Below are 24,004 nucleotides of genomic sequence, written 5' to 3' on the forward strand. Positions count from 1 at the left end.
TCCCCTTCCCAACACGCCTATTCCCCTTTCCACCAGCAGCAGGCCTTTTTCCACTCATTTTGGTGGTTAACTAATTCACAACTCTGGAGTTGTTTGCACAAAAAAACAATGGATGGTAACCGAGCAGAGCTGAGTGGCCAAACTGTGGTATTAGGCCAAAACTATTGGCTGGGTTAGATGCAGAAAAAAATTATTTTTAATTTGCAACCTGATGGAGGTCAGTATAGATGGACTAATAGACCAAGTCCCACACACCGCTAGAAGCCCAAATATTTTTTCAGAGCTAGATGCAGAAAAAAATTATTTTTAATTTGCAACCTGATGGAGGTCAGTATAGATGGACTAATAGACCAAGTCCCACACACCGCTAGAAGCCCAAATATTTTTTCAGAGCTAGATGCAGAAAAAAATTATTTTTAATTTGGAACCTGATGGAGGTCAGTATAGATGGACTAATAGACCAAGTCCCACACACCGCTAGAAGCCCAAATATTTTTTCAGAGCTAGATGCAGAAAAAAATTATATTCAATTTGCAACCTGCTGGAGGTCAGTATAGAAGGACTAATAGAACAAGTCCCACACACTGCTAGAAGCCCAAATATTTTTTCAGAGCTAAATGAAGAAAAAAATTATTTTTAATTTGCAACCTGATGGAGGTCAGTATAGATGGACTAATAGACCAAGTCCCACACACTGCTAGAAGCCCAAATATTTTTTCAGAGCTAGATGCAGAAAAAAATTATTTTTAATTTGCAACCTGATGGAGGTCAGTATAGATGGACTAATAGACCAAGTCCCACACACTGCTAGAAGCCCAAATATTTTTTCAGAGCTAGATGCAGAAAAAAATTATTTTTAATTTGCAACCTGATGGAGGTCAGTATAGATGGACTAATAGAACAAGTCCCACACGCTGCTAGAAGCCCAAATATTTTTTCAGAGATAAATGAAGAAAAAAATTATTTTTAATTTGCAACCTGATGGAGGTCAGTATAGATGGACTAATAGACCAAGTCCCACACACTGCTAGAAGCCCAAATATTTTTTCAGAGCTAGATGCAGAAAAAATTTATTTTTAATTTGCAACCTGATGGAGGTCAGTATAGATGGACTAATAGACCAAGTCCCACACACTGCTAGAAGCCCAAATATTTTTTCAGAGCTAGATGCAGAAAAAAATTATATTCAGTTTGCAACCTGATGGAGGTCAGTATAGATGGACTAATAGAATGATGCTATGCCCAAAAGATTTTACTTCACTAGGTGCAGTAAAAAAATTGGTATTCTATACACAGGTGGTATATCTTGCAACACAGATAGGCTACTCCACTGACTAACACACTCTGCAATAGGCCAAAAAGGATTAGCTTTGCTAGATTCAGCCAAATGCTGTGAAAAAAACTTGCACAGCACTGGCACAGACCTGCCTGGCAAAAACTGATAGGAACTGATGTAACCTAGTCCTGAAAAGGACTCCAATTACAATTAGTCTTTACTCCCACAATCTATCTATTTAAGAGCACAGACCTGCCTGATAAAAGTCGTAGGAAATGCTGTAACCTAGTCCTTAAAAGGACTGCAATCACAACTATTCCCTACTCCCAAGCTATCTGTATATTTGTGCGAAAATTGGCTTGAAATTAACAAGGTATAGCGCACACAGCAACAGCGGTGCCGTCTAACACGCAGCTGCAGCAGTGAGAAAATGGTGGCGACGGGGAAAATGGCTTGGTCTTATAGGGCAAGGACATGTGACATACACTGCCAATCACACATGCCCTTGCTTGTGTGAAAAAAAGCACTTCGCTCCGTGTGTGCGCTGCTGATAGGCTGACAGATTGCACCTCCCCACTGCAAATGCGGGAAAGAGAAAAAAAAATGGAGATCTTCATTGTTCCTGCAGAGATCCATCCCCTGCCCCTCCCCCCACCCCGCTGTACACTCAAACTGCGTATTAACATTAATTTTCATCATTACTGAGAAAAAATCCAGTTATGATTTTGGTGCACGAACAGTTATCGAACATAACCTCGAACAGCCGAATTTTTCTCAAATTGTTCGTGTTCGCCGACCGGCTCGAACACCGCCCAAAACAGCTCGAATTTGAGATTGGCGAACAGTTCGAGTAGAACAACGCTCATCTCTACTATATACAAACAGTAGGTAATTGGTGATCAAGTTTACACTCTCAGCTGAAAATAGACCCAAACATGCAGACAGGTAGATCTCTGTGGGATCCTTGTCTTTTTATTTATTTATTTTACTCACTTATATAGCACCATTAATTCCACAGCACTTTACAGATATTGTTATCACTGTCCCCATTGGGGCTCACAATTTTCATTCCCTATCAGTATGTCTTTGGAGTGTGGGAGGAAACCCACGTAAACACGGGGAGAACATACAAACTCCTTGCAGATGTTTTCCTTGGTGGGATTTGAACCCAGGACCCCAGTGCTGCAAGGCTGCAGTGCTAACCACTGAGCTACCGTGTTTGTCTTTTCAAATCAATTCACCCCTTCTCATGCTGTCCCTCAGGTAATCCCAGTCAGTACTCTTTCCTTAGGGCTGAGCTGTGCTTCTCTTCTGAAGTGACTTTTCCTCCTAGAGATGCAATATAAATCCTTCCAATATGAAAATTGTCAGCTCCCCTTCTTTTTATTGGTCCCTTCTCAACAAGATGAAGATCAAGAGAGAGCGAGTTCCCCTACTTTACTGGCTCTTCTCCCTCTCCTCAGTACTGAACTTTTTTTTACAACCTCACAGGAGTTAACTCCTCCCACTCCCATGTGACTCTTACAGCTGCAGTCATTGTGTAATACTATTGTAGGAACTCGAGGATTCTGGTAGCGTGGGGCAATGAACAATCAGAGACGGGTTTCTTTACTGCAAGTAGTGTATTTGTGCAACAGCAATAACGCCCAAAAACAATATACAAATAACCCGTAGTGACATGCAATGAAATAAGTCCAGCGATATTAAGTCTTTGGAACCTATATAGCAAAGTCGGCAAGGTTCTTACGACGGAGTCCTCACACAAATGTGATCAAAAGGAAAGTCTGACACACTGGTGACGTGGCTTGATTCAAACACTGCTGGTGTAGTAAGAGTCAGATCCAGGTATGCAGTAGCCACAGGGAAGTCCAAAAACAAGTTCACAAGTTAATCCTAGATGTGGCGTAGATTCAGGGAAGTCCAGAAACAAGTTCACATTTAAGTAATATTCCAGTAAATAGTTCCAGCAGCCCTCACCGGAGGGAGTGAACAAAGGGTTAAACAGCAACACAGTTCAGAAACACAGTTCCTACCAGGTAGAGTGAGCCAAGGGTTAAAATTCCAAAGTCAACAGGTTAATGATAACACAGTGAGTGTAGCTTACATATGTAGAGAATGTCCAGAGCCAGGGGTAGAAGCTCACTGCTGCTGAGAAACACGTGAAGATTAACCTGGTAAATACACAAGAGATCTGGGAGATAATAGTAGGACAAGGCAGCTGGGTTGAAGGGAAATGGAAGCAGAATACTTCAGCAAGGAAGCCAGCACCTGAGCCGGGTTTTAAACAAACGAACAGGAAGTAGGGCACACAAGAACAGCAAACTCCATTTTAACAAAGGGCAAAATCATTCACAAGGTTGCCTAGAAAACCCGGAATACTGACACATTGGTTGATTTCCAGGGGAGCTTGTTCCAGCTCTTTCCAGATACTTCTGCATAACAAGCAGAGCTGAGTCATGTAAACAAACCCCTAAGAGAGAAGCATAACCCTTAAAGTGCTGCTTATAAGCAAGTCTCACAATATGCTACAGCATACAGTTTACACAGAAATCACTGTATTTGCATGGAACACACTATACATCCGGTATCCCATAGAGATGGCCACTTTGTGGGATATCACATAGACAAGAGGGAAAGGGCAGGGCAGTGTTTGATGACTGGCCAAAATCAATTCTCCATGGGTTCCAAAACAGCTGACAGTGGTAGTAAGAGGTTGTAACCCTGTGTCTCTCAGCAGCTCTCTAACATGTTCTTGTACTGTAACTAGTTAAATACTATACTCTACATAATAAGGAAACAAGAAAATAAATTATCCTAGCAACATGCCATCACATTATAAGATGGAAATACCTTTTTAAAGATGTTGTTCACCTATGGGAACAATTTAATCATTTTTTGAGTTGGGTATCATTACAAATTTTGCCACAATTTGCTCTTGATTGTGCTTGTTTGCCTGCACATTCATTTTTAATGTAGTCTTTGGACATAAATCAGCTGAGAGGAGCTCAGAAAAAGACAGATAAAGATTTACAAACCCTCTGTCAGATTGTCATAGAGGGCTGACTGATGATTTTTAGTATACTCATTCAGCAGCCAGCTATGTGGAACAAAGAGGCTGTAGAAGAAAAACTGTGCAAAATGTTTAATGAAACCCTATTGCAAAATTGATTTTTATCCCCCGAAAGGTGGACAACCCCTTTAATAGCATCAGTAATTTTGTTGATACTGATACTAAAGTTGAGCCATCTTCCTTCTCTCCATACAGGTCTGTGGATTGGTATTAGCATTGGATTAACATTTCTACTGATAGAAGTTATCATTGTCTTCATATGTTACTTCTATAAAAGGTAAGAACATTTTCTCAACTTTACTGGGTTTTGTGGCAGGAAATGTGTCATACTTGGTGTACTAGAAAGGAAAGATGGAAAATTGCGGCATGGTCTATTGGATTCGGGAGGTATGATGTATGGAATATACACTCAACATTGAAATGGCAACACCAAGGAGGAAATGTCATAGAATGATGGAAATCACAGAATGGATAGACATGTTACTGATCTGCAAATTATGGAAAAATGGAAACATTTTCAAAGCAACTGAATTTACTCAGTATCAAGAATGAGTATTGAAAAAAGATAAAAAAAAATAAAATGCTTTATTTCAAGCTCGTTCTTCCACTTTTGTCATTTGTGTCTTGTGGTCCCATGGCCCGGGAACCTTCCCCCTGCACTTTACCGAATTGCTGTTGCTTTGCAGTTGTCTTTCTAGATCGGTAGATAATTAAATATTAGAATAAACTAGAATAAATCTCCTCTATCTATTACATTAACATTCAGGGACAAATATTTTACAATACGTCGTATAAAATTTTGAGAAAAAAATACAAATAATCGGGAACTAGAAACGTATGGAAACGAAAAGGATCGATTCTTGAAGAGTTCAGCGTGTCTTCGCCTCATAGATGCTTTTACTTCAGACACAAAATGTTCTTTATGAGAACATATAAAAATCAATAGTATACAACTTTCCTTCTTAGCCCTCATGTGCTCCTTAAAATATGGCACAAGGGTTACAGCTCAGAATTGCTTTCACAGCCGCAAACAAATAAAAGCATCCACCATGTTATAAGACTGCTAAACACTATGTATGAAAGCTGGCAAGGTTCATGTCCAGGGGCCATAAGTGGACCTTCAACTGGACCTTATGAGGCTTCCAAACTTCCTTTGGCGACAAGTTCAGGTAGATTATTAAGGGAATCTGAAAAGAAGACAAACCTGCTGTAAACCAGAAACTTCTACTAGCATTTTTTTCAAATGTTTGCTGGGTCTTGATGAAGCAGCCAAAAAAAGTCTGGTTGCCCTTGGTGGATCTTTATGCTTCGGTGGAGACCAATGTGGCCACTTCAGCTCATACTGCTTTTGTGTTGCCACTTTTGCCAGGGGCATAAGTGAATGCTGGGAGTCTTCACAAGAATTTTCAGGTGCAGGACAAAAAAAGGTCAAAGGGATGTCCGGTCATAAAACATCTCTGAAAACATCTTAGAATTGCATAAAATAAAATACTCATCTTGTCAATCCCCTGCCACTGTTTTTCTGATAACTCCTGGTTCCCTGCCGGTCTCTGTACCTCCAAACAGCTGATTACAGGTTGTCTAGCCACATGACCACTACCACCAGCGAGTGATCTGGCTAGGTGGCCCATGGAAAGTTGCTGAGAATTATAGAGAAATAAGAACCAAAGCAGTGGGGATTAGTAAATCTTTCAGATCTTTTTTGATTAGCTTTAAAGTATCACTGCACTTTCGGAAAACTTTTGACTTGTCATAGAGATATGTCAGAAGTTTTGATTTGTGGGCTTCCAGGTGCTGAGGTCCTCTGAGGAGCAGAAGTGCTCAGCCAAGCACTGTTCTCCTTTTATGCTAAAGATTGACTCAAAGAATTACTATTGAGTCCCTCTTAAGTTTCGGAAGACATCCACATTTTTGTTCCTTCATTTTAAAAATTAGTCTAACCACCCAAAACCCAGCCATTGATCAAAACCTCTGACGTCACTGGGGCTTTTCGAACACACTAAATGTATCTTTATTAAAAAAAAAATGGCAGGTGCTTATCTGATGTTCTACATCATGGTAGTGATCAAGGATCTTTGATTTTCTCAAGAAGGGAGAAGGTTGAATAAAAATATTTACAAATATAGCAATGGAAGTTACCAGCCCCTGAAACAGTTGTGTACAATGTGTGTAACCGAGGACATGGATACAGCTAGACTTTGTAAAGAAGAACTGGTTCAGCACCTGACATGCGCAGTATAAGGCTGGGGTCACACCACTGTATTTTCTCTCATCCAAGAGAATCGGGCTTATTATGTTAATCACACTCTGACCAGAGTTTAATAAGAGTGTGATCTTAGTGTGATCCAATTTTTTTCAGATGAGGAGAAAAAAATTCTCCATCTTCTCCATTCTGTCAGTCTGTGAAAATCGGAGTGCAGTCTATTTTTTTTTCCAGTGACTCATTGACTTGCATGGTTGAGTGCAATCCAAATATCGGATGCAAATCGAGTATACTGTGATTTTTTTCCTCCGACTTGTGCATGGCCCCATAGAATAATATTGGTCCGAGTGCAATCCAATGCTTTGTTAGATCGCACTCGGACAGAAAATACGGCCATGTGCATGAACCCTAAGGCTGTGTTCACACGTTGCGTTTTTGCTGCGTTTTTTCCCGCAGGCAAAACCTGCTCTCTTGGCAGTAAAGAAGCAGCTTAAAAAAACAGGTTTTGCTGAGTTTTTGTCAGTGTACATTTGTGTCTTGTGCCTGCTGATAAAGTTTAGTGCATAAAAAAAGAACATGATTCAACTTCCTAAGGCTTTTGCACTAAAAACACAGAAAACTCGATACTTGCGTCTTTTCGCAGCTTTTTTGCACTTACTCATTGCTAAAAAACGCTGCAAAAACCCTGAAAGAAGTGACATGCTGCATTTTGCAAAAACGCAGCAGTTTGCCAAATCAGTTAGATTTCTGAAATCTCATAGACTTTGCTGGTACTGTAAAAGGCATCTTAAAATTTGCATAAAAAAGCAGCTGCAAAAACGCATCTTGTGAGCGTAGCCTAATAGTGAGAATGTGCAGCACATCTGCCAAACCACATGAGCAAGATTTGAATACAGATCACAATGCTGATGCAAGCGGTCAGGAGTCCATTAAGGCTATGTGCCCACGATGCAGAAATGAAGCAGAAAATTTCTGCAGCATTTCTGCATCTCCCTGGCAGAAAAAACGCATGCAGATTGTACATGCGTTTTTCCTGCAGAATACATGCGGATCCACATGCGGATTCACATGCGTTTCCGCATGCAGATTGACAAGCGCTTTCCAGGCGATAGCATCACTTGGAAAGTGCTTGACAACTAGGTCACACTGTATAAATCTATGCAAACGGCATGGATTTATACAGTGTGACCGTAAAAATTAAAACAAATAAAGCTATACTCACCCCCGAGGCCCCGGTGTGTGCTGCAGCGCTCGTTCCTGTCTGGTTCCCGGCTGCCGGCATATCGTGAGACACAGCGGTGAAGGGCCTGCGGTCACATGACTGTGACGTCACCGCAGGTCCTCAAGCGATGCCGGCATTCAGAGAGAAGCCGTTGGACAGGTGAGTATAAACTTTATTTGTTATTTTATTCTTTTTTTACAGGTACAATGGTACCCAGGTCTGGATGAGTCTCCTCTCCTCCAGAACTGGGTACCATCCGCACATAGAGATGCATAGAAGCCGCTTGTACAAATGTACAGTCGCGGTTTCTATGCGTTTCAATGCAAGTCAATGGCGGGAGTTCCGCTGCGCTTCCGCAAAATTAAATGACATGCTGCGGATTTTTGTACGCAGCATAAACGCTGCGGAAAAATCCGCAGCATGTGCATAGAACATGCGGAATCCCCTTGGGGACCATGGGGTGCGGATTACCTAGCGTTTTACAAGCGTTTACGCTGCAGAAATTCCGCAGCATAAACGCTTGAAAAACGCTACGTGGGCACCCAGCCTAAAGGGGTTTTCTGGTTTCATAAAACACTTCACCTCTGGTTGTAGTTTGTTTAAAAAACAAAACTGTTCTTGATTCACTCTTCCCGGGTCCAGCGCTGAGTCTCTGCAGTTTGTAACTGAGCTCAGTCGGTACTGCCTTAGTTGACCGCACGAAACTCTGAGCTCAGTTATTGTCTGCAGACAAAAACACAGGAAGCAGCAGCGGAGATGCCTGAGCTCTGTATAACACCGTCCATACCACTGATTGGAAGCTTTCTGCATATGAACAGTGCATACAGAAAGCTGCCAATCAGTGATGGGTGCAGAGTTAGACTAGCTAGCAGCTCTTTTTCATGTCCTGTAGTGATAATCTCCTGCTGATAAAACACTGATTTTATCAAAACTACAGCAAGTAGCCTAGTAAGTGACACATGGCAGGAATCAGGGTCTCCGTCTCTACATCATGCTGCTCTCAGATTAGGTAGCAAGTAACCTGGAGACATATTGCCTCTATTGTATATCTATAGTTCTATGTCAGACACAGGCTGGACATTATTTCTTAGACCATTTTTCTTTCTTAAAAAGGCTCGTTCGATCTTCCACTCTTTTTTTTTCGCTTGTATATGTGAATAGCAAGACAATAACATTCCGCTGTTATGTTCTCGTACATTTAGATGCCTCTTGCTTTAAAACTTCATCATCTCATGATTGAAATTAATGCTTCTTTCATTTTATTCTCCAACAGGAAACATAAAGGCGATATCACCAGTGGGTTTTCCAATCCAAATTATGCAGGGAGCAGCACGACTTCACTGAACGAGGTGCATAAAATCTTTATCAACCATTACAGCGCATTTGCTTTGAGCCATAGAGGAGCGCGGTCTTTATTCACATACTTATTCTTTCATGAAATGTGTTCTTTGTTTAGCAAACAAGCTGCGTTCACCGGGCCTGAGAGTAATATTCTGCTCATCTAGAGTATAATACTACATATAAATCTCCGCCGGGGGGGTTGGGGGTCACAGATTAGCAGAATATAAAATGCTTTTACATCTTGGTTATGCCTAAAGTCATTTTTGGTTTGATGTTTGGGAGCAAATTATTGGAAACTTCTGATCTCCATATTTATTTATTTATTTTTAAATATCTGATTACTATTGGGATACACCAGCTAATGACAACCGTTTAGACTTTTTCCATCACAATGTAATCTTACACAATAAATCTGATTAATATGGGCATAAATATATGCCCTGTAATGCGCCAGTTGTGCTTGTTGCACTGAGAAAATGAATCCAAGGATTGTTCTGCATCCCTGAGGGCAGGAGCACTGCAGAAAAGACCAGCGGCATCCGGTACTGGCCAGTTGAAGGAAAAAAAAGTTTGCTTTTGTGTGTTTTCCCCCCATCCCAGTTATTTTGTGCTTGTTGCACATTCCCCTGCTTGACTTTTGGACTGAAACCCCTACAGGGTAAATCACCCCTTTTATAACAGAAATGGACTGTGTGTGTAGCTTCCCTGAGGACTATGCCCTTTCTTTCCTTGAACTGCCTTTACTCTTACCTTGGACTCTCCCTACAGGAGCTGATGAGCAGCACACTTGCTTTAAAGGGTCCATAGTCTACAAAATTGAGGGAGGGGGAAAACTGGTCAGATGACCCGAGGATAGAGTCGGGTCATTGTTCCTGGACTGTCGGAGAACTGTGCTTCAACCCTGCTATGTGTAACAAAAATGCTCATCTGCTAACACCGACCACAGGGCGCGTTCATACCATCCCGGAAATGACCACCACAGGGGTCTCCCGCAGACCCCGGGTTGTCATGCCAACCCATAGGCGTCCTGCAATCATGTGACGCACTTCCGGTGCGTGCATGTTAAGTGCCGCTGTCGGAGTTTGACAGCGGCATTTAACATGTTAACAGCCACGGGTGTATCACGATTCCACCCGTGACTGTTAGGGGCACATGACATCTGATCAGATCAGCTGCTATGTGCCGGAAAAGACGCGGGCTTAGCGCCGGAGCCCACATCAAACAGGGGGAGGCGACCTTGGACGTACCTATACGTAGAAGGTCATAAAGGGGTTAAAGGGAACCTGTCTTGTTGATAATGGTATCTGATCTATAAATGGGATGTTCTAGAGCATGAGGAGCTGATCAGATTGATAGACATTTCTTGGGGAAAAGTTTCTGTAAAACTTGCACTTCAGTAATTAAAATCCCTGGTGGGAGGTCCTATTCCTGTGCATGCAGGTACAGCTGTCAATCACTAGTAGGACCGCCCACTGGTCTGAGCTGACACTGGTAGGACCGCCCACTGGACTAATATACAAACACCAGGGATTTCAATGAATAAAATACAAGTTATACTGAACCTTTTCCAACAAACCTATACATCATACTGCTCTGCTCCTCCTTCTCTATACCGTGCTGTCCATAGATCAGACTGCTTGTACAATGTGTCGCTTTGAACATGTAGTCATCATGTTATAGAGCAGGAGGAGATGAGTTATAGTTTTTTGGGGAAAAAATTCAATATAATTTTTATTCTATTCATTAAAATTTCTGATGACTCTGCACTTAGGAGTCAAGGAGGCGGTCCTAACCAGAGATTGACTAATTCATTCATTTTAATGAAAAACAGAGATGTCAGTCACTGAATAGGACCGCCTACTGGACTCCTATACAGAGAAATACCAGGGATTTCAATTAATAAAATACAAGGTATACTGAATCCTTTCCCAGCAACTCTTGCTCTATATCATGATGCCCACAGAATTTCCACCATGATGTTTTCCTTTTAAATTTCTACAAAGAAGATTATTTGTATATATTTTATATTTATTTCTTTACCGTTTTTCTCATCTTTTAGTTTTCTGAAACGGTGCATCCTAATGTCCAAATCAGTGTTTTTCCCTGGAAATCAAACCACGAGGTACGTGTGATTATTGAAGTGTATATTTTTAGTTATAGAATGAAGCCTGTTTATTTCAGCTTTGGGTCTGAGTCAAATGGAAACTTCTCTAGAAATTCATATTTTTATAAGGATTGTCCTATCATAATAAAGCCTTAATAGGTTTACCTATGTTATAAAATGACATATGACTAGGAAATGCCATCACTAATATTGGTGGAGGTCTGGGAGTGCAGGGGCAGCAGAAATGATTCATCAGAAAGTAGTAATTTTGTTCCACAATTCCAATTTATTACTAATTAATTGTTACATTGTATCAGTACCAATAAGAGTTTTCTGCCTGGAGAGATACGTGCTCCTTCTGTGTTGGAGCTCACATACACATAGTCAACACAAAACACTGTAACCAATGCACTCAGGCTTCTCTTTTGGAAGAATTTTTCCTTTCAATTCCCAGAACCATAAATTTCTAAACAGTGAAAACCCAAAACAAATACTATAAACATTTCTTTTAAATTGTTTGTATAAAATTGGAAAACTCTCTGAGGAAGCTAAATTATGCGAAACATGTTTTGGGCACATTGGCATGCAAGACTTGGGCAAACACATGAGAGTAAGGTTTTTTTCACACGTTTAGGCTGCGTGCCCACTATGCGTTTTTTGATGCGGAATTTCCTCAGCGGAAACGCTTTAAAAACGCTTGGTAATATGTGCCCCGTGGTCCCCAATGATAATCCGCATGTGCTGTGCACATGCTGCAGAATTTTCCGCTGCGGATTATCATTGCGGAAAAATCCGCAGCATGTCCATTATTTGTGCATTTCCACATGCGGATTTGACTTCACAATGCATTTGAAAAATGCATGTCAAATCCGCATGTAAAAATGCTGCAAAAACGCTTTAAAAAGCGTGTAAAATCCACATGCATTTTTACTGGCAAGGACATGCAGAAACGCTGCGGAAATTTTCTGCTTCAATTCTACATCGTGTGCACATAGCCTTAGGGCTCCAGCACAAATCAATTTTACTCGTATAAGTGCTATCCGTACTTTTCACAAATGCTACCCGTATGATAGTCTATGGGGTAGTTCACTTGTCCAGTATTTTCCTTGGACTGAGTGGTTCGCACAAAATCATGGGGACTTGTCTGATATTTATCCGAGTGTCGGATCAAACTCAACAATGCAAGTCTGGATCTGTGAAAAAATCGCACAGGACTTGGATGCCATCTGTGTGCTGTCCAATTTTCACAGACTGATAGGAGAAGCGGGAGAAACCACCATTAATTTTTTATTTCATCCTAGAAAAACCGAGGTTTTCTTCAATTTCACACTGTAAAAATTGCAATTTACAAAATACTGGATGTTTTTCTGCGCTCTCATTCCCATAGGGTCAGAACATGATCAATGATACACAGACGTCCTCATCTTGTCCCTTTTACTGCACTATGTTTGCAAATTGCAACTGACAAAGTATCCCATGGACTGTTACCAGTGCTCAGATTAAGATGATGAACCTGAGGGAATGAGCGATGTGATGGAGAGATCTTATCTGAAGACGAGTGATACGAGTCCTTTTGGTCTCCTTGCTGTACTATATCAGCCACTCATAGATGCAATGACTCCCAAAGCCACATCCAGTCCTGTTACTGATTTAATCTTTGTTACTACGTAAAAGCCATATTTTTATCAAACTCCAACATATAGGATTGGCCATAAATGTAGGTCTCACACTTGCACAGCAATTTTCTGAACTCCCAAAGGATTGAATAGAGAGCCGCACATGCACAGCCACCTCTCCATTCCCAGCGCAGCGAGATGAGTCCTTCTTTACTGGCAGGTCTCCCCTTTGGCTAATGCAGGGGACCCTCCTCTAAATACTCATATGTGCACATGCATCTACTGCTAATACAGTATAATATACAGGAAAGGGGGTTTAAATACAGTTCACTTCTAGTGTTTTTTTTTTTTTTCTGAAGATGTTGAAAATTTTGAATTATATTTCCCTATGAATTTGCTATCATTTCCATCTATTTCAATTCAAAGGGTGATGAGTAAGGTCAATCCTCTGCAAAATCTGAATTCCCTTTCAGCTTTGCAAAGGGTGAAGTTTGCATTGAAAATGAGCAGCAAATTTCCAACAAAATTAATATCCTGCAGACGCCTATTATGTTAGAGATTTGCTGTGGCAGCCCCTTTAGGGTGCTTTTGACGCGCCCCCTGGGCCTGTGCTGCTTCTGCTGCGCAGGGGGATACCCGGAGCCGGATCTGCTGGGGATAGTAGTCCTCGTGACGGTGACCCGGTCCGTGCCCAGGGTGTCAAACTAAGCGGCGGAGTTTAGTATAAGATGTTATAGTGTTCGACTACGCCACCCGTTGAATGCGGTTATGAAACCGCCGCTGCAGGGCAGACCGCTGAGGCCGGTGGTACGGTTGTGCAGCGTGGATAGTATAACCCCCAACGGGAGGGGTATGGCCTCAGGGCAGCGGACGTGGATGATGGGGATAGTAGAATTGCTCGCAGGCACCAGGAACCACTCAGAGACGGTGCGGTGTAGTTCAGGGTCTTTACTGGTGGCAAAGGTAGACCCTCCCGGGAGTACTGGCTAGCGATCGGGGCCTGGTCAGTCCGTGAGCAGATAGGATCTCCCCTGGCCAGGCGGAGTTGTAGGCCTCCCCACTAATTGTACTCTTCCTGGCTACCTTGCTAGAAGCGGGTAAAAGTAGCCCATGTCCCTGAGTGTACCGTGTGGTGCTCACCCGTGTGGCCGGTGACTCGGGGCCTTCTGGTAGCCTCCGCTCCACGACAGCGGTGCTGGTCCCTTGCGTGTGACCATGCCTTCGGGTTTCTTGGCCAGAGGACCTGAAATCCCCTGCCGGTCGGTTTCTGCTGCTGGGTATGGCTCAGTCCCCACAGCCTCGGACTCCGTGTCCGGTGAGATCTCTTCAGTCAGGACGAGCTCTACAGCTTCCAGTCTCTGACCCCTTTTATCACTGCTCCCACAGAGCTCCTGATCTTGCTCTCCCTGTATCAGCTCCACTCCAGACCAGACTGTGTCTCTGTCTGGGACTCCTCTTCTTCTCTCTAACCCCGCCTCAGCCCCAGTTTATATAGGGGAAGTTCTTCCCCTCCCAGGACTGGGCAGGAGATGTTGCATGCTTAGGATTCCTGACCAGGAGACCTCCCACCTGCTCACAGACGTAATATTGCTATTACTGTGGTAACCAGACCCCTGGGGTTCCACATTCCCCCCTAGTAAAATTTAGTACTCCGGGACTAAACATATTTTTGAAAACATAACAGGGTATAAACAGGAGCAATACAATAAGGAAAAACACATTAGGGTGGTCACGGCGTGTCCGCAACCGGGTGCAATTTTTGAAGCAAAAAGGGTGTCCATTTCACCAAAGAACAGGGAGCCGTAACCAGGTAGGGGTCTGTTCTGCCCCGAGTCTTTAACAGTCTTTAGTCCGTTCCTGGGTTACGCTCCAAACATATATACAACAGAGTTCCGGTTAACCCACAAAAGACACCTATAAAATAACTAGAAAAAAAACATAATTATTTACAAGCAACAGTAAACAGGTAAATACCAATAAAACAGTCTGAACACTTTAGATCCTCCAACGTACGGGCAACTGGCCTCTAGTGGCCCTAGTAGACCTACGGAGCTTACTGACCGGTCCTGAGCTACAGGGTGTAGGAGCTGTCAAAGGTAAGCTGGGCAGCTGTCTACGGACTCTTTGGCTCACTAGGGGCACGGCAGGCTCACTATAAGCAGAGGGTCGATTCTCCTGGTCTGCTTGTGTGGGGTCTTCTGCCTCCTGGACCGGTTGCTCTTCCAGCTCTACCTGTTTTTCCATAGGCACTTGGGATGCTGGCTGGAGGAAGGTGAGGACGGGTACCACAACAGCGCCATTTACTTGTGTCCAAGACCGAGGGAAGTCTCCGAGTACAGTACTGACCATCTCTTCCCTTTCCTCTGCGGGTCGAGGGTTTTCTTGATCTTCTTCAGGGTTTCGTAGTTGCTCGGGACACTTCTTCAGGTGATCTCGGGAGACAATGGCTGTGGTTTCTCCTCCATCCTTACTGATTGTGCAGATTTTTGGGTTTTCATGGCTTGATGGCAGTACGGTGTGCGGGTCCTTCTCCCACTGGTCGTCCAACTTGTGGAGCCGTCTTTTCCTCTTCAAGACCTGCTCTCCAGGTACCAGGGGAACAGCGGGAGCATGCTGGTTGTAAGTCTTCTCCTGTCTTTCTCTTGCTTGACAGAGACTTCGCTCAACGCTCTCCTGTACTTTCCGGTACTGCTGCTGCCTCTCTGTGTCCCAGTCTGCTTCTGGTGAAGTGTCCTCGGGTGTCAGGACTCCCATATCCAGATCAACAGGCAGCTTACCAGGTCTTGCTCTCATTAGGTAAGCCGGGGTACAGTTGGTAGAACCTACAGGGATGTGGTTGTATAGGTCCGCCAGATCAGGCAGTTTCTCAGGCCACAGACTGCGTTCTTCCAGGGGCAATGTTTTCAGAAGGTCTATCACCACCTGGTTCATCTTCTCGCACAGTCCATTGGTTTGCGGATGATAGGGTGTTGTTCTTATCTTCCGGCAGCCATACAGAGTGCAGAACTCCTGGAAGACTTCCGCTTCAGAGGCAGGTCCTTGGTCCGTCAGCACCTGCTCTGGGTATCCGTGTGGACGGCAGAAGTGCTGCTGGAAGGCTCTAGCTGCTGTTTGAGCCGTTAAGTCCTTGACGGGGACTACAACCAAGAACCGGGAGTAGTGATCCACGATGGTTAACGCATAGACGTAGCCACTTCTGCTGGGGGTCAGTTTTACATGGTCCAAGGCTACCAGTTCCAACGGCTGCCTTGTGACGATGGACTGCAGGGGAGCCTTCTGGCTGGCACGGTCCTTCCTTCTTAGGTTGCATGGGCCACAGTCTCTGCACCACCTCTCAATGGTTTCTCTCATGCCTACCCAGTGGAACCGCCCGCGCAGCAGGAACTCCAGCTTCTTCCATCCGAAGTGCCCAGCTCCGTCGTGGTATGCCTCCAGTACCATTGCCGCGTCTCTTCTTGGCACCACTACTTGCCAGACCAGTTCATGCGTCCGGGAGTTAACCATTCTGCGGCACAACTTCCCCTTGTAAAGGAACAGTCGACTCTTCTCAGCCCACAGTTGCTTGGTCTCCTCCGGAGCGTCTGGGTCAAGGCGGGCATCTGGCTGAGTCAGCATCTCCTTCACCAGTCGGACGGCGGGGTCACTGTCTTGCGTTTCTGCCCAGTTGTAATGAGGTAAGGGGTTGAACGTAGCGGATTGCTTACCCCTTACACGGTGGGAATACTGGGTAGTCCCATGACGGTGAAACGTGGGGAGTTCAACTTCTTCCAGTTCCCCTGGATCTTCCCCTACGTCCGGTAGGTTTGGCATTCTGGACAAGGCATCCGCGTTGGTATTGGAGCGTCCTGCCCGGTATTTGATCGTGAACTCATAGTTGGACAGGCGGGCCATCCATCTCTGCTCCAGGGCACCGAGTCTTGCAGTGTCCAGGTGTGTCAACGGGTTGTTATCCGTGTACACGGTGAACCGGGAAGAGGCGAGGTAGTGCTTAAAGCGTTCGGTGACTGCCCACACCACTGCCAGGAACTCTAGCTTGAATGAGCTGTAATTCTCCGGGTTTCTTTCGGTGGGTCGCAGTTTTCGGCTGGCGTAAGCAATTACCCGTTCTCTCCCCTGCTGGATCTGGGACAGTACGGCTCCCAGCCCGATGTCACTTGCGTCGGTGAGGAGGATAAAGGGCTGGCTGTAATCAGGGTACGCCAGGATTTCATCCCCCGTGAGGGCCATCTTCAGCTGGCGGAAGGACTCTTCTTCCAGCTTCTCCCATCTGAAGGGCGGCTTCTGGTTCTTGGCCTTCCTGGACTGGCCTATCAGGAGGTCCTGCATAGGAGCTGCCTTTTTGGTGAAACCGGGAATGAATCTTCGGTAGTAGCCTACCAACCCGAGGAACTGCCGCACTTCCTTTACGCTGGAGGGTCTTGGCCATTCCTTAATCGCGGTGATCTTATCAGGGTCGGGGGCCACTCCGTCAGCACTCACCACGTGTCCCAGGTACTGCACTTTTGGTTTTAGCAGGTGACACTTCGACGGTTTCACCTTCAGACCGTAGTTTGCCAGGGCTTCAAACACCTCCGCCAGGTGTTTCAGGTGGTCCTCGTAGGTTTTGGAATAAACTATAACATCGTCCAGGTACAGCAGGACCGTCTCAAAGTTCCGGTGTCCCAGACAGCATTCCATCAATCGTTGGAAGGTTCCTGGTGCGTTGCAGAGTCCGAAGGTCATGCAGGTAAACTCGCTAAGTCCCATCGGGGTGGTGAATGCGGTTTTCTCCCGGTCCGCCTCTGCTACAGGAACCTGCCAGTACCCGCTAGTGAGATCCAAAGTGGAGAAGAAGTTAGCAGATTTTAAAGCAGCCAAAGACTCCTCTATCCTTGGTAAGGGGTACGCATCTTTGTTTGTGATACGGTTCATTTTCCGGTAATCTACACACATTCTCATAGTGTTGTCTTTCTTTATAACCAAGACTAGTGGAGCTGCCCAGGGGCTACAGCTATCCCTGATTACCCCAGCCTCCTTCATGTCTCTAAGCATCCCCTTGGCGTGTTGGTAGTGTGCAGGGGGTACGGGTCGGTATCTCTCCTTTATGGGAGGATGGTTTCCCGTGGGGATGTGGTGTTCTACCCCCTTTACTCGCCCGAAGTCTAGCGGGTGTTTACTAAACACTCTCTCGTACTCTCGAACCACCCGATAGACTCCCTGTTTCTGGTGTGACGGAGTGGAGTCAGTACCCAAATGCAGTTGCTGACACCAGTCCTCCATTTGTTGCTTAGAGCCGTTACCTTCCTCTGGATGAGATGGAGGCAAGGGTTCCACGGACTGTACAGAATTTTGGTTGATGGTATACAATTTGGCTAGCGTAGCATACCGGGGCAGGTACACTTCCCTCTTCCCGATATTTATTATGCGAACGGGCACCCTCCCATGGCGTACATCAACCACCCCCCGTGCTGTCAAAATGGTGGGCCTACTGTCTGAGTAGACGGGTTCTACCATTGCTTGGTAGTCTCTACCTCTGAGACCAATAGCTGCCCGGCACCAAATCATCATCTCACTTTTTGGGGGCATGGCAATAGGGAACGGGTCACACATTCTCACGCTACCTATCTCACCACCGGAGAGTTCCACTTGTTGCCGTCGCATCAGTGCCCGGATCTCTTTTTGGAGCACTCGCTGCTGGCCGGAGCTGGCGTTCTTGGCAACCTGCTGTAAAATGAGAATCACCTCCGCAAGACAATTTTCAATCACATTAGTTCCTAGAGTTATCTTTGGCTGACTCTCGCGCTTGTCAATGTCTACAATGATCAGTCCCTGTGCTGCCAGTTCGACTTTACCGATTTTAATGGTCATCTCTTTAAATCCGATCTGTGACACGGGCTGACCATTGCTGGCGATGATACTCAAGTCGTCGTCTGGGTAGCGGGTTATATCCGAGTCATTCCAGTACTGCTTGAAGAGCACGTACGGGATGGTGGTGACCTGTGACCCGGTGTCAAGTAGGGCACTCATAGGAATGCCATCCAGTACCACAGGCAAGACTGGACGTCCTCCCACGTATTTTTCACGCCAGTTCGATGGGCCTGGTGATCTTATTCCTAGGGGTTGGCCCTCTACCCCAGGTTGTGCCAGTTTAAAGGACAGTACCTTGCCATATGTCCGGGTTGATTGCAGCGGCGGCAGATGGGTTGTCCGTCCTCGTTGTATCGGTCGCTGGGTCTTCCTCTGGCCGGTGGGGTCCTCCTTGGTCGGCGCCACGGGATATCCTCCGGTCCGGATGCCAGCTGGATCTTCCCTGGAGTAGAAACCTGTAAGGACTGCACAGTTCGGGTTAGCGCGGCAACGCTTTTAGTTAGCTCTTGGACCTGATGGTGCAGGTCTGTAGCCGGGTCATTGTTTAAAGCCTGCGCATCAGCTCCCACAGGCCCTGCCGACAAGGGCGCCGTCTCCTGGTGGTAAGTGGTAGCAGGGCGTTTGTGGGTCACAGCGCCACCTGGTGCCGGTTCTCGGAGCACCCGGATGGCTCTGTCCTTGAACTGTGCAAAGTCCAGATGAGGGTCCTGTAAGCCCATGGCCCGCAACTGGGTTCGGTGGGCATTACAATGTAGACCCTCTATAAATTGTTCAGTCAACAGTTTGTCTTCGTTTTCCACGCCATCAGGGTCGGCCTGCTTAATGGCTCTCAGGGCCGCTTGTAGGTTTAGCGCATAGTCCCTTATATTCTCATGTGCTCGCTGCTTGCACCCGTAGAATCTAAGCTTGATCTCGGCTGAGGTACGGGTATCAAAGGTGTCCTTCAGCCGGGCTAGTATCTCTGCAACAGTCCTCCTCCTCCCAAGTGGCCAGGACTTTACCTCCCTTTGGGCTGCCCCTGTTAATTGAGCCACCAGGATGCTCACTTTTTGCTCTTCTGTGAGGGGGTACACCTGGAAGAGGCTATCCAGCCTTTCTCTGAAGTCATTTAGGGTATGTGACTCCCCTGAGTACTGGGGTAGCCAGGCTGCCCCCGGGATGTAGGGCATGGTGAAAGGCATGACCGCGGCAGCGGTGGTGCTGGCGGTGGCTGTGGCAGTGAAGCTCTCCTCCGTATCCGACATCCTCCTCCCCCCTAGTGGACCGTGGCCTACCTTGCGATGATCCTCTTCCGTAGGCCGCGGCTCCGCAGTGGATCGTCAGGGTTGAGGACCTTCCGTCGCGCTCCTGTGACGTCAGCGTCTGCTGGGTTCCTTCCAGTACCTTACGCAACGTCCGGACGTGAGGCGGGGCTTTAGTTCTCGCGCGCTTTCGGAGTCCACGCCCCTCTTCTTCCCGCGCGGCGTCCTCGAGATGGCATCCAACGGCGGGAAAACTCCACGGATGACGGGAAGAAGGCAAAAGATGGCGTCGGATGGCGGGAAAACTCCACGGATGGCGGGAAGAAGGCAAAAGATGGCGTCGGATGGCGGGAAAACTCCACGGATGGCAGGAAGAAGGCAAAAGATGGCGTCAGATGGCGGGAATCTTCACCATAGGTAAGTTTAACAGTCTTTTTCAGGCACGCAGTACTCGGTGGTTGCGGGCACGAAATCCTGCCGACTACGCCAAAAGTTGACGCGCCCCCTGGGCCTGTGCTGCTTCTGCTGCGCAGGGGGATACCCGGAGCCGGATCTGCTGGGGATAGTAGTCCTCGTGGCGGTGACCCGGTCCGTGCCCAGGGTGTCAAACTAAGCGGCGGAGTTTAGTATAAGATGTTATAGTGTTCGACTACGCCACCCGTTGAATGCGGTTATGAAACCGCCGCTGCAGGGCAGACCGCTGAGGCCGGTGGTACGGTTGTGCAGCGTGGATAGTATAACCCCCAATGGGAGGGGTATGGCCTCAGGGCAGCGGACGTGGATGATGGGGATAGTAGAATTGCTCGCAGGCACCAGGAACCACTCAGAGACGGTGCGGTGTAGTTCAGGGTCTTTACTGGTGGCAAAGGTAGACCCTCCCGGGAGTACTGGCTAGCGATCGGGGCCTGGTCAGTCCGTGAGCAGATAGGATCTCCCCTGGCCAGGCGGAGTTGTAGGCCTCCCCACTAATTGTACTCTTCCTGGCTACCTTGCTAGAAGCGGGTAAAAGTAGCCCACGTCCCTGAGTGTACCGTGTGGTGCTCACCCGTATGGCCGGTGACTCGGGGCCTTCTGGTAGCCTCCACTCCACGACAGCGGTGCTGGTCCCTTGCGTGTGACCGTGCCTTCGGGTTTCTTGGCCAGAGGACCTGAAATCCCCTGCCGGTCGGTTTCTGCTGCTGGGTATGGCTCAGTCCCCACAGCCTCGGACTCCGTGTCCGGTGAGATCTCTTCAGTCAGGACGAGCTCTACAGCTTCCAGTCTCTGACCCCTTTTATCACTGCTCCCACAGAGCTCCTGATCTTGCTCTCCCTGTATCAGCTCCACTCCAGACCAGACTGTGTCTCTGTCTGGTACTCCTCTTCTTCTCTCTAACCCCGCCTCAGCCCCAGTTTATATAGGGGAAGTTCTTCCCCTCCCAGGACTGGGCAGGAGATGTTGCATGCTTAGGATTCCTGACCAGGAGACCTCCCACCTGCTCACAGACGTAATATTGCTATTACTGTGGTAACCAGACCCCTGGGGTTCCACACTTTCACATTGCGCTTTTCTCCACAGTCGTGGGTCCCATCGGTGCTTGTGTCCAAACCCCCCCAGGAAAACAGGGTTTGGACGTATGCGCTGACGGGGCCATAGACTGTAATGGTGCCGGCAGAGCGAACGTGTTCTGTACCCTGCATCATTTTCGGACATACACGCCTACTGGATGCGGATTCTCATACGTAGTAGACTGCGTCTGGGTGTCCGCCTCCAGTAGTCGTATACGACCAAAAATGATGCATGTCAGAGAGCTCAATTGCTCTGCCTACAACATTATAGTCTACGGCCCTGTCGGCGCATACATCCGAATCCCGGTTTGTAGGTATAGGGGTTCGGATGCATGCCCCGATGGGACCTACGAACGTGGAGAAAAGCTGTGAAAGCACCCTTATAGTTTTCTCCTGCATAACAGGACTACCGGCATCCGGGCTGTGCAGGAACCTACAGCTGGCCACATACGCTTGAATGGAGCGATGCTGTTGTTGGGTAAATGCCCTAGTGCATAGGAAATAGGGTGAAGGGACAGCAGTGCAAATGAAACGGCACGTTGGACCCTTCATCCTCAGGATTGGTGGGTGTCCCAGAAGGCAGACCTCCGAGGATCATTAAAGGGAACCGGTCATGTTGGCTAGGACTAGTCCGGGTAGAAATCACTTAACTCAGACTAGTCTGATTTCAGATGCTGTAATTAGGCGTGAGCGACGTCTTCTTTATTGGCCTAGTAATCTCAGGAATTGTTTCACTAGGCCTTTCTGATCATGCAGACTGCACCGTAGAAGTTGGGGAGAACATACCTTTACTGCGATGACATGTCTGTCTCAATAAATTCTTGCATCTCTTATGCAGTAGCAATTCTTTATAATTTCTTAGAACTTGTGACGTTCCTCTGGTATTCCTCTTGGAAATGCAATAATACATTGTGCAAAAAGGGTGTTCCTACATAGTCTGAGCACAGTAAAAACATTCTTTCAACAAAGGAAACGGCATTCCTGTTGCTCAAATTATTAATATATTTCCAGGAAGAATAACAAAGGAACAAAACACTAAAGAATTATTTTCAGGCGGAATATAAATATTCCCTTAAACACATACGTCAGGGACAAATACTGCTTAAATGACAGCACTATTTTTTTTTTCTTGTGTCTAATCATACACCGTTCACTCATTTCATTTAGATATTAATTCTATGACATTCTTGTGAAAACGTCTTCTTTCTAATCATATTTTGTATCTCATAGGATTCTCGGAAAGAGCTGAAGGCCTGCTCATTCTCCAACCCTCTATATGGCAAAAAAGAAGAAAACCTGTAATTTCCATGTCACCGTCATCTCGTTCCATGTACTAATTTCCTAGAGATAAATTATAATATCATTTACAGCTCCAGCGATTGTTAATGTAAATACCACCTGCTGTTCCAGACAGACAAAGTAGGTAATAAATGGTTTCTGCGTGGTGGATATCAATATACGCCACCGGCATCATTGAATGGATGTGTTACTGGCAGATATTCTCTGAGCCAAACATTACCACATGGAAGAAATTCATCTCACTTTATTATATTTCTATACATGGTAAATATCGGATTGGTATGGCAGAGGCTGTGATATAATTAAATCTTATGTAAACCTTCATGTGTGGTTTGGGTTTCTTGAATGTACATGTTATACTGTATCGCTTTTTTAAGTAGTTTTCCCTCTTCGCAGGCGTTTTCTATCAGTTTGTCTGAGCTCAGTTACAGGAGAGTCACTACCAGCTTAGTTGATCTCCCACACACAGAAGCATTGCATCCATGTATTTCTATACAGTATTTCCAACCACAGTGTTATCTGCATAAAACATTTATTCAAGCAGTTTTCCTCCTCTATAGGCTTCACTTACTGGCTTAGATCTTCTTCCACACTCAGAAGCACTGCACCCATTTATTTCTGTACAGTTTTTGTGACCACTATGTTAACTGTATGATACATTGTTTTTTAACTTTTCCCCTTTGCAGGCTTTAGCTATAATTTTCAGTAATTCCTGAGCTCAGTGTTAAGCCCAACAGTGGCACAAGTGGATTTGTGGACCCACTGTGCCACAGGGACGGGCCTGCCTAGAAAGGGGCGTAGCTAAGCATCCACCTGGTGTTCACTGGAGCTCCTGATGGTGGAGACAGAAGGGGCTGCAGGCAGCCACCAGGTACCACTCCTAGGCAGATCCCAGTACTGTTGCAGCTGACCTCAGGGGTCAGATTAGCTGACACAGACTAAGGCTCCGTTCAGACGAGTAGGTTCAGTATAATTGCAGAACAGTGACTGACACGGAGACTCAGACGGGTACTTCAGAAATAGGTTGTAGCAGTCTGGATAGATGGTGTACTCAGATAGGGAAACGTTCTGATACTGGCCGCACCGGGACCAGGCGACTTTGGGAACAGGACTGGCCGCACCAGGACCAGGGGACAATATACAGGCACTGGCCGCACCAGTACCAGGGGACTACGGGAACAGGACGCTGGCCGCCCCGGGACCAGGGATTAGAGTTCAGGACCCTGGTCGCACTGGTG

At 46.1% G+C, this 24,004-nt stretch overlaps 1 protein-coding gene across 1 annotated transcript in view; it reads left to right on the forward strand.

Annotated features, from left to right (window-relative positions):
- Positions 1 to 23,066, forward strand: part of MALRD1 (MAM and LDL receptor class A domain containing 1) — a 900,174-nt gene extending 877,108 nt beyond the window's left edge. Inside the window, exons 38-41 of the mRNA XM_073677476.1 lie at positions 4,542 to 4,623; positions 9,045 to 9,120; positions 11,172 to 11,234; positions 22,698 to 23,066. Of these exons, the coding sequence (XP_073533577.1) occupies positions 4,542 to 4,623; positions 9,045 to 9,120; positions 11,172 to 11,234; positions 22,698 to 22,769 (293 nt within the window). The 3' untranslated portion in view covers positions 22,770 to 23,066. The remainder of the gene's footprint in view (positions 1 to 4,541; positions 4,624 to 9,044; positions 9,121 to 11,171; positions 11,235 to 22,697) is intronic.
- The last annotated feature ends 938 nt before the right edge of the window (positions 23,067 to 24,004 follow it).

The sequence above is a fragment of the Phyllobates terribilis genome, unplaced genomic scaffold, assembly GCF_046119375.1.
Source record: "Phyllobates terribilis strain yellow unplaced genomic scaffold, ASM4611937v1 Scaffold_4__5_contigs__length_816908805, whole genome shotgun sequence".
NCBI classification, from domain to species: domain Eukaryota; kingdom Metazoa; phylum Chordata; class Amphibia; order Anura; family Dendrobatidae; genus Phyllobates; species Phyllobates terribilis.